At 37.2% G+C, this 11,765-nt stretch overlaps 1 protein-coding gene across 1 annotated transcript in view; it reads right to left on the minus strand.

Moving 5' to 3' along the window:
* Positions 1-11,765, minus strand: part of LOC107085661 (neuronal acetylcholine receptor subunit alpha-7-like) — a 42,925-nt gene that overhangs the window by 2,013 nt on the left and 29,147 nt on the right. The window contains exons 6-7 of the mRNA XM_015376132.1: positions 6,439-6,633; positions 4,590-4,676 (exon numbers count right to left, since the gene is read on the minus strand). Of these exons, the coding sequence (XP_015231618.1) occupies positions 4,590-4,676; positions 6,439-6,633 (282 nt within the window). The remainder of the gene's footprint in view (positions 1-4,589; positions 4,677-6,438; positions 6,634-11,765) is intronic.

Below are 11,765 nucleotides of genomic sequence, written 5' to 3' on the forward strand. Positions count from 1 at the left end.
CTTTGGCTGCTTTTCATAGCTTGTTTTCTGATCAATGTTTGATGAATTTCTTTGGATTTACTTTTTTTACATATTTTATTGATTCACAAACTGTGCCTCATAATTATCTAGTTTCTTTTTGTTTATAGATATTGTGCCAATCCACAACAAATATTGTTTCAAGGTATATTTTAAAGAAATACATCTAATCCAGTCATTTAGACAGACTTCAAGCTATTACTTTAGACTCCAATTTAACGACTTTGATTCATTCACACACAAAAAGGGTCCTAAATTAAAAAGAAAGAACTCTGTACTGTTTACATAGAAAACCAAAAAATAACCTTATTTATTCCTTTGGCACTCTTATTTAAGATAACAGTCTGCAGGAGCTAATTTAACTAAAACTTTTTTTCCAAAGATGTGTTATATGTACACTTGAAATATGGCAGAAACTTTCTGCTATATGTTATGTTTAGAGATAATATAACATTATGTGTCACCCACCCCAACCCGTGCACTCTCCTAATTATCTGTTATTTTATGCTGTAACTCTCCATTATGATCTATTATTCTGACAACCAAAGGTCAGCATTATTGCACTGGGTTATATCCATTTCTATGGTACCAAACATTAACAATTCATGCTTTAACATGGGTAAACTAAGGTTTGTCATGTGGAATGTGCACAGAGCTGGCAGTAGAGAGAAAAGCTTAAATTCTATTACAAGATAATCATAAATCAGCTGCAATTGCAAGTTACCTGAGTTCTCTTATTTGTTCTCTGCCTTCTCTAAATGTTTTCATTTTTAAAAATACACATTTCGCACTATTAGACGCATGTACAATTCCAAAGGGTAGATATTATAATAATATCCATTCATAACCAAAAAGTTTGTTCTTAGCAATTTTGGCCCAAATTTGAATGGGCCAAAATTTAATTATTGGGAATTATTGGGAGCGATATCAGTTTCAGCCTAATTGAAAAAATAGAGTGGTTCAAAACAACAGGAACTCAACACAGTTGGCAGTTAAACAGTACATGAGTGATTATGAACTTTGTAAAACATGGCACTCTTTTCACCCTAACAGCAGGAAATATACTTTTTTCTCACATGTCCAATTTTTACTCTCATTTATTATATTTCCTGGTCAGCAGCTCTTAATTAAAGAACATTTCAGACTCTAAGATTTACCCATTAGCTGTCAGTGATCAGTTCTCTGGTCTGTTTAAAGCTAGAAATTAAGAAATAAAATATTCAAAATAAAAGGTCAGAGATTTAATACATCATTGTTTGAAGATGTAGATTTTATCAAGTATTTTAAAGAAGTATGGGTTTCATATTTGGTGTATAATCACTTCCTCTTAACATCAGCATCTGTCCTCTGGAAGGCTGGTGGAGCAGTGATAAGAGATAAAATGATCTCATTCCTATCACATTAGAAAAGAAACGTTATCCAGAAATTAAATAAGAAGCCATCCTGGAGGAGAAAAAAACAGAAACAATGAATAAAGTAAAACTAGAATACAATAAAAAATTTTATCTGGCTAAATTATCTCATTACATTCTAGAAAGTAGGCTACAATACATCCCAAAATGGTTTAAAATCAGCCTACAAGATGAGTCAAGGTTAGAGTTAGAAAAGACTCTATAAACTAAAATTACAGTTGAAGACCTTCTATTTATTAGCGCAAATATAAAACAGCATGTATTTTTTTAAAGCGTCAACATAGCCCCTGTCTGGCAGTTTGGTAGGAGTTTATTGCCCATCTATAACAACACTAATATCCTACCAAAAATATTTTTATGCTTTCCTAAATTTATTAGCAAAGGAATGAAATACTTGGAATAATTATTTGAAGGAAATAACCCTATTCCATTCAGCAGCTTAATTTCACTTTATGGGATTCCAAAGGTGTCATAGATCTAATAGTTCACTTTTCCCTTTAGTTTGCTTGCTGGGCAACTTAGATAATGTCACCTTAGTCAGAATTTCGTCCATTTCATCTTCACTTCTCTACACACATGTTGGAACCCCTAATTAATTGAAAGAAAAATTCACATTTGTTCATGTTGAGTGTTATTACCACCATGTCACGAAGGAGCACAGTGACTACCTGTAGCCCTAAATACAGGCTGATTACAGTATTGTTCACACCTGTGATGCTAATTGATGGACACACCTTGATTGTACATGTCCCTTTGTTCACATTGACTTTAGGGGTACCATAATTTTTTTTATTTTATTGAAGCTAAGCTGAAAAGCAAGATCACAAATTTGGACATTTTCTTAGAATTTTTATTTTTGTTCAATTGTCGGGTTTTATTTGATTAAACAAGGGGTACCAACAAATTTGTCCACATGTATGGCAAATTAAACTCTCCTTAGGAATGGGAAAAATTAAACTAGTTCCATTTAGTGGATTATCTAGAGTGTGACCCAAGTGAAAATAATGTCTTATCTATTTATCGAGTTATTGATAACTAGATGTAATCTACTGAACTAAAGCTTGGACAGAAAAACAGCAAACTGATGAAAAAGTGTTTGCTTAAGAGGCAGTGGAGGTCGGTATAACATTTTAAGCACCGTTTTAATATTGCTTGAATTATAAAATAATAAATAGGTGTTTATTTCGAGCAGGAAACCAAGTACATAGAGATGTGTATGCCTATGCCCTGTTGTCTTGCTCAATTGGCCTGAACAGGAGAAGTCTTATCTATGGGCAGGGATGAGTTACCTTAGTGAAATAAAATTTGGCTACAGTAAGAAGAAAGTGTTCAGTCTCTATTCTTATGTGTCATTTTGAGTTCCTGCATATGTTTGTATGAAAGCATAAGTGTGGGATTGTGTGAATGTGTCTGGAAGTCTGTGAATGTTTTTCTGTCCCCTTCTCAGGTTGAATGTTTAGCTACCTCCATCTGCTCAGCAATCCTAGGGCCCGGCCACTAGCTGGGCCTCCCTTATGCTCCCTGACAGTGACTGGTACCTCTGTCTACTGGGTCATTGGTGGTTGTGTGCAGGGGTTGATGCTTCTGTGGGTGCCATCTCATTCCCGGCGGCTACTGGACCAGCCGTGACCTCGTGTCCCTGTGACGTCTTTGCTTTTTGGGTGATGCCCCCCGGGCCTCAGGGCCCACAATTGGAACTGAGCATGACTGGCTGCCAGTGGAGCCTGTGGACTCCTTCGAGCTTTGCACCATAGCCTCTGGACTTTGGCCCCCGGGCTTTCATCTGTCCTTCTTGGATGGGTGCAGCCGTTCCTGTGTCCCCTGCATTGTGGAGTACCTTTGGATATCTGGGGCTCTGGTCTCCTCTGTGTTGGCCTTGTGCCCCTCACACCAACCATTGAGCATATCCTAATCCTGAACAAGTCTAATAAACAATCACACTCATGCATATATACCACAGCTCTTTGGTTCGAAGCGTCATAGATACACAGTTATGTGTAATATAAAGCTGCAGCTAACACTACATATAGCTGAGAAAAACATTGTGAAATCTTTATAGGTTTTATTTATATACTTTTTCTTTTTCTTTATATTCTTTCTCTATGTCTGGTTCTGTCTCCTTTAACCCCAGTTGGCCTCGGCAGATGGCCGCTCACACTGAGCCTGGTTCTGCTGGAGGTTTCTTCCTGTTAAAAGGGAGTTTTTCCTCTCCACTGTCACTACAAGTATGTAAGGACTGCATTCGAGTCAATGAGTCGATGCAATCAGCTGGTTTTCCTTAGATAGAAAACTTTGAATCAATTTGACTGTATGATCTGGTGAACCCTAAAGTGCCTTGAGATGACATGTCTTGTAAATTGGCGCTATATAAATAAACTGGATTGTTTTGAATTGAATAAGTTTGTACACATGTATTTTCTATGTGTCTCCCTCTTTTGTTGTGGTGGATGTTTTGTGTTTTTCCCCCTCTTGTTTCTTGCAGACGTGGAAGCAGAGTTTTAGGATTTATTCTGTATTTTCTGTGTTGAAGTTTTTTTTTTGTTTGTTTTTTATTTCTCTCTCTTTTTCTTCCTCTCACTTTTTCCCCTCCCTACCTGTCTCCGTTTCCTACATAATTACCAGGTGGAACCTTAGGGCCATGTTGGTCTACTTGTGAAAGCACACCTGTTGGGCTATTATTCAGCAACCGGGATATCAAATCTCACTAACGAAAATGAGATACACACACAAAAAAAATCCTTCTTCAGCTGATAGACAATTTCTCTCTAATATCTTAAGTCACTCTCATGACTTCAAAATGTTTTTTTTCCTGCTTGAGATATGTTGTTTTATGATTACAATTTATGTTGCCTGTTGGCCTGTTTTTATATTTAAGCAAGAATTGTAAAACTAAATTCTAAGAACTAAATATGAATACTAGAGGTCAAGTATACATAAATATCTGGTTGTGGGGAAACAAATAATAACAAAGATGTTTCAAGCTTTTGGATGGGATTGTAATCTTATATACAAATTGTAAATACATTTACCAAGCAAACCCAAAATAAAAAAATATGTCCCACCTTCTCCTAAAATTGTATCTGCTTCTTTTCATTATTCATTTTTATTACATTTAAAACTATGATATACACAAAAGAAAACATATAAAATGAAACCCACCGATAAGAGGCACAGAGTCAGATGTGGCAGGCATAATCTCTGCTACCAGAAGCATGAAGACAGTTAGTGAAAGCAGCACAGTGATACCTTGGTGACAAAGACAGAGACACGGGGAAAGGGAAAATAAGAACAGCAGGTGAATATGTGATCAGGGTCACTGGTGTGTGAAAGTCTTCCTGTAATTACATAGTACTGCAATCGATTTTCATGACAACAGGCATCTTTCAGTTGTGGCTGCTTTAATGCGCCCTAGGTTGCTCCAAAAAACCCTAAAATGATAACATTATACTTTTAATCAGCAGCCTCATACCACTCTTTTTATTAGTTTTAGTAGCAGCATTAATAGTATTGATTTATAAAATTCTGTAGAATAAATTCATGTTTCAATGCTAAAAAAAATCGTTGATATAAGTTCTCGCAAAGGCCTCTGTGATGGCTCAGTAGTTCCAGGCATTAAGGGATTGCCAGCTACCTATGCCTAAACCCCCCTCAAGACATCCTAAGTTATTTATTGAACTACTGAGGGCCCCTTGGACAGGAATGCTCCTATCTACAAGAAACTATTTAAGAAACCACTGATTATTGCCGGTATCTTGGTCTCATGATCGACTAACCTGACGAAAATTTCTGGGATTAAAAGATTAATGTCCAAGCAGGATCTAGAAATCTCATTTATGCATTTATCTTTAGTAGAATTGATTACTGCAACAGTTTTTCCATATTTCGATAAATGGATCAGCACCTCAATACATAACAGATTCATTGTCAGTGTATTAACCTTCAGACCACTCAGGTCTTCTAGTTGAAGCCTACTCTGTACACCCAGAACTAAACCAAACATGGAGAAGCAGCATTTAGTTCCTATGCTCCCTCCCTGGAACAAACTCCCAGAAGACTGTAAAGCCGGGCGTACACTGTGCGATTTTCGGGACGATTTTCCAGTCATGCAAGAACTTTCAAATGGGCTGACTTTCAGCCTGGTCGTGCGTCATGAGTCGTGTTGTGTACAGGGGGTTACGAGGGGTGATTAGCCTCTCACGACCACCTCCCGATCAGGAATCCGACCTCACGATTCCTGATCGTCGTGGGCAAATTCCTCAGTGCGCATGCCAAACAAGGATTCTTCTTTTTCTTCTTCCTCTCAGATGCAAACACAGAAGCATGGCGGGGATGCAATGAGTGAAATGCAGTTCTGTCTGTAAAAATTAACAGACCAAACTAGCCACGTTTGCTCAGCCATGTCCTTTTTCCAAATACGTCCCTTTTCTTTTCAGGGCTTTCAGCACAAAATTGCACAAACTGCCAAGGAAGTGTGTTTCATACTAGTGAGCTTCATATTCCTCTTCTATTTGTTTGGCTTCTGGATAGACGAGTCAGAGCAGCTCCATCTCACTGCGGAGCTGAGTCCAATGTGGTTTTTAGTCGTACAGTGTGAGCAGGTAGATCGCATGAGGGCATTGTGCTGCACATACATCATGAGCTGTGAACTCACACTGTACGACTAAACCACAGGGTTTAGTCGTACAGTGTGAGCAGAAGCTGCGAGCAACGATTGAAAAAATCGCACAGTGTACGCCTGGCTTAAAAGTGCTGAAAACCTGAGTTCTTTTAAGTCAAAAAGCCATTTTTTAGAGCTACCTTTGACTATTGAAGGTAAACTGTTTACTGAGGTATTAGGATTTTAAGGCTGTGATTCAACTGTTTGTTTAACTGTTTGCTTTTATCAATTATTACTGTCATTATCTACAGTATCTATCACTGTCACTATCTACAGTACTGTATCTATATATCATGCATCCAATGATATGTTAAATATAGTTCACTTGTGTTTCCAGTCGTTTTCTCTCACCTAGAGAGATCTTTTCTCCAGAGTCAGCTGGCAAGAGGAAGACCAGCAAGGCCAAGCCAGAGATCAGCACACAGGGAATGAGCAGATTTAGTCCGTAATAAAGGGTCCTGCGGCGCATGGTGACTGTGAAGGTCACATCAGGATAGGGCTCTTTACAGCAATCATAATACAGCTCATTACGCTTGGCTGGCACACCTGTGGGAGAAACACACACACACAGATACAAACACGTAAAGGTTTTTTTTTTTAAAAGCCATATAAAGTTACCTAACTTTAAGGTTATTCAACTAAATGTTCGACTTTATGGAATCTAAAGTATGTTGGCTATGAAACTAGAAAATAAGAAATGAAGGTCGAGCAAAAAAGGCAGAATTGCTTTGTCACTCCTGCTGAAGGACAGTGGGATATAAATGTTGTGTATAATATACCAGTTTAAAGTGGTGCAAAATGTTGCAATAGATATTTTCAGCTACCCATTAATTAAACATATATGACTTGGGAAGTTATGAGAAAACATGTGGATGTAGAAACATTTAAAGCAGACAGAGAGCATGCAATTAAGGAGGTCTTTTTTGGGGCCTTGAACCAAACATCTGAAGATTTAAATACAAATAGCCAGCCTGCTATCCAGCATTTTCTACCTAGTTTATCTTTCCTTGATCTAATTTGAACCCTTTTTGCTCATAGATTGTCTTCCCCAGAAGTAAGATATCAGCTAATGAAAATTTAAGATGATTTTTGTTCCTTGTTCCCAGTGTTGATCAGTCTAAAACTGATAAAATGATCAGTTGCACTGACAGCAATTTTCTGCAAAGTGGAAGGCCAAAAGTTTACTTTCGTATTATTAGAGAGATGGTTTAAAATGTAGCCAGAGAAAGAACAAAAATCGTGAGAAGCTTCTAGAAAGGAAATGTATTCCTTGTGAAGCAGTGGGCTCCAATGCTGTGTTGGTGGTCTGGGAGCAGTCTGAGGGTCAAGAGTCTTGTTTAGGGGCCAGAGAGTCTGAGTTTAGGACCAATGATCTTGCATAATGTTTATGCTCTCTCTAGTTTTATAAATTGCCAAGATCGTCACTCTCCAAAATTTTTCCGTTTTATAATTTTAAGACTGAACAATCCATTAGGAGGGATTTGGAAATGCTAGCAACCATTTTGAAAAAACTTACTGTGTAGATGACTGCACTGTTTCCAGTAAGGACACTAATTCCACCAACTGTGCTTATCTCAAATACAGGATGTTAAACACAATAAAAAACAAAATCATCTTTGTTTTTAAACAGTGATGTAAACTCTGCCCGCTCTGTTTCACACAGGCATTGTGTAAAACTGCCAAAGGTAAAAAAAAATGGTAAATCTCAGAGATGCTTCTTCAGCAAAACATCTCCTAGTAGATGAAAAAAATATTCCTCTTTAATGTTATGTTCAGTGTAGTTGGAAACAATTTAAAAAAGGATTGCAATGGAAGAAAATTATTGATGTGGAAGACCTCTATATTTTTAAAGATGCTTTGCACAAGTTTAATAGGTATTTTTTTTTCTTTCCCATAATACCCTTACAATTGTCCAACATGTGAAACAAGCTTTCATATATCTAATGCAGTTGTCTCTGTAGGTTCCATTAGTCAGTTCATGAGAGAGTGATTCCGGCTGCTGTTGCAGCAAAAAGACAGGGCTTCAATGGTTTGTGAAAATGGATCACAAAACACAATCCTTAAGTGCACCTCAAACCCTATCAGAGACACCACAGAAAAGCAAGAAAATAAAACATCTGTTAAGTGCTACAAAAATTGTTAAACAGGAAGCTGATTGTTGCCAGAATAAGATAAGAGTAAATACAAAGCTTTCAACAAATCGATCTGCCCTAGGAATGGCCTGGTTTTTGGTAAAAGGTTAGGATACTTCTTTAAAAAATTTTTTATCATTTATCCATACTTTTTTACATTGAGACCTGTGCATGGTTTCTTTTTCCTCCATGGACGTGCACAACACCTGCCATCATCTCAAATTATTGTGAGACAAGGCAAACCTCTGCATAAAACTCTGGATACTCCTTTAAGAATGCATAAAAGTAAACCTTAATCTGCCACACAAAGGAAATTTAACTGTATCGGTATATATCCACTGAAACAGTATTTTAACCTGTTCCTTTGTTTTTAGAAAGTTCTTGCTTAATAAAGACATTAACAGTTCAGTAATAATATAGTTACTTTTTCTATTTTTCTTTTATCATTTATAAAAACAAACCAGAAGTTGCTTAAAACTATACTATATAAATGTCAGAGTTGAGTAGAGGTTTTTGCGGACCCAAATGCAAAGATCAGGAGTCAGAGGTGAAGCTTGTGAGGTTTAATGAGTCAACTGAGGCAAAATCCAAAGAACCAAAAGGCCAGCACAACATCAGGGAAAACTCACATTGGGAGCCAGAGATGAGGAAGCAACTACACAACAACAAATCACCACTGAGCGACTGCAGAGGTGGTGTATATATAGGGGGAGACTGAACCAAGACAAGGCTAATCAGCAGATTGGGAGCAGGTGTGGATAACTAGGAGGATGCCAAGGGGAAAGGAAAAAAGCACAAGGGGGCAACAGAGAATAACTAAAGAACTCAGCACTGGTAAAAAATAAATAAAAACAACTACAAAGACACAGAACACAAAGAAACTGAAAATAAACTCAAGCAGAGGGCACAACCCTGAGAACAAACATTTACAAAATAAAAGGTTAAATATCTCCAGTTGGTCCATGGCCACTCTGAGAATTGCACCCTGGGATAAAAAAAAAAGAGACCTGGGGGAGAACAAGGATTGCACATATGGACCTATGAATAAACTGATAAAATAAATTTAAGATGGGACTAGGTGTAATTTATGGTTAAGATGAGAAACACCTCACAGAGTTCACTGAGCTGAATGTTATTTTCTTGACCCTGAAAGTTTCCACTAGAGAGACTTCGTCTCTCTCAGATTTAAACTTCATCATGTCCTTATTTCAACTTTGTATTAGAAAGTTATGGACAGAAAATTGCAGCAGTTGAACTTTTTCATTTTTGATGGAAGAACTGTCTTATCTTCAGCTCAAATTCTTGAGATGGGCATATGCTATTGTTACCTACCGTGAAGAAAGTCAAAAATTCCCTCTGCATACCATCTGGCCCTGTCTGACACTCATTTCCTGCTAATTGTTACAACAGGCGGTCTTGACATAAGGAACTTTTTCTGAATTGACCAGGGTGGAAAAACACAGCATGAAAGGTTCTGCTGCATAAACCTTTTCTAATTCCTCTTTTGGATGGCATAACCTCAGCTATCTCCATCATCTCCTCACCTCTCTGCATGGGGTGGATTATTTCAGCTTCCCCCCTCACAGTAAGTCCTGGTAGAAGTCTGTTATCCAGCCTGAATAGTAAGGCTACTTATAATTTCAGATTTCAAAGTATACACAATGTTTTACTTAAAAAACACACAAAAAAATAATACTAGCAACCATCCTTTTTCCGTTGAACTACAACTAATTTATATAGTGCTATTCAACAAATTACTTTTTTAAATTCAATTTATTTCAATTACATCTAACACCAAATGAAGCAAGTTAAATATATTTATCATACTGATTTATTCAAACATTTATTTCAGTTAATTTTAAAAATGTTCAGCTAATAGCAAATGGAAGCACAATTTAAAACTACAAACATTACATCAATAAAGAAATAGAGGATGTTTGGCTAAACTAAAATTAGATTTAATAGCTGCTTAAAATGTATTTTTAATCTGGCAAATTTGTCAAATGTATTCACACTGTGCCTGGTTCTGCTGGAGGTTTCTTCCTGTTAAAAGGGAGTTTCTCCTCTCCACTGTCGCTGGATGCATTTATGGTGTGAGGGATTAATGAAGAGTCAAAAACAAAATGCAAGTGAAAATCATTGCCACAAGCTCATCCAGGAGGAGCACGTCTGGCAAGTCAATAACTGGATGCCATCAACTGGTTTCCTTGATAAAAAAAAGTTTGTCTCTGTAAAGTTCCTTGGGATGTTGTATTTTGTGAATTGGTGCTATATAAATAAACTGAATTGAACATTTGTCAAATGTATTCACACTGTGCCTGGTTTTGCTGGAGGTTCCTTCCTGTTAAAAGGGAGTTTCTCCTCTCCACTGTCGCTGGATGCATTTATGGTGTGAGGGATTAATGAAGAGTCAAAAACAAAATGCAAGTGAAAATCATCGCCACAAGCTCATCCAGGAGGAGCACGTCTGGCAAGTCAATAACTGGATGCCATCAACTGGTTTCCCTTGATGCCTTGGGATGTTGTATTTTGTGAATTGGTGCTATATAAATAAACTGAATTGAACTGAGTCTCATATTCTAATTAACTAAACATGACTGTTTGCTAGTGCAGTGGAACTCGTGTGCCTTTTAATTGTATTTATCCCCTTATAGCTATTCACATTTTACAATGCCATAAACTTTGCTGTAAAACATTATGTGATGCACTGTTACATGACGCATTTTTTTAGACCCATTAAACTTACATTGTTTTACTCATTAAAATCTGTTGTAATTATTTGGGATTTGCATCTACCAGCCTTCCATATTTAGAGGCTGAAATAACTGCCCACTCTTATTTGCAAATTAAATCAGGATAATTCATGTGGGATACCTGCAGATTCTCAATAGGAATCACACATGGTCTTTGATGGGACCACGTTAACATATTATATACATGCTAGCGTGTCCATGTATGCTTTGAACAAGACCATCCCATTGAAGTGAAGGCTGAATTGTGTCCTGCTGAGAGGTTAATCGCTGCAACAGTCTCTAGATTTTTAAATCAATAAAACTGTTTTTTTTTGTTTTTTTACTAGGACAGGCCATCATCTAACAAAAAATATCTTCATATCAACCTCAGCATGATTCTTGAAACAATTGCTGTGTTCAAAGGTCTGCTCTAATCACTTTGCATCCAGAAATTCAAAACATATGTCTGCGTTGTGATTGGTCCGCCAGTTCTAGGGCCTGGGGCATTGATCGAGGCTAGACCAACTCACAGGCAAAAATTATTTTGGCCACTGGTGGGTGGGGCTAGTTTACTAGGCTACCTTGAACAGTAGTGATCATTGATGCACAGATATGTCCAGATTGCTTTGCAAGAGCTCCCCTTGCAAAGCATTTGTTTTAGATGTGATAAATAACAATATCCTTGAGGATATTATTTTCTTATAGTCTTTTGACTCCAAAATGAAGGATCCTAAAATGTTTAAAAGAATTTGAGGCACTTAAGTAATGTTTTTTTTTTTTTTTATCTGTCCTCCATTGTTACCCTGCAGGGTAA

Source organism: Cyprinodon variegatus, unplaced genomic scaffold, assembly GCF_000732505.1.
Source record: "Cyprinodon variegatus isolate N-32 unplaced genomic scaffold, C_variegatus-1.0 Scaffold130, whole genome shotgun sequence".
Taxonomy (NCBI): Eukaryota; Metazoa; Chordata; class Actinopteri; order Cyprinodontiformes; family Cyprinodontidae; genus Cyprinodon; species Cyprinodon variegatus.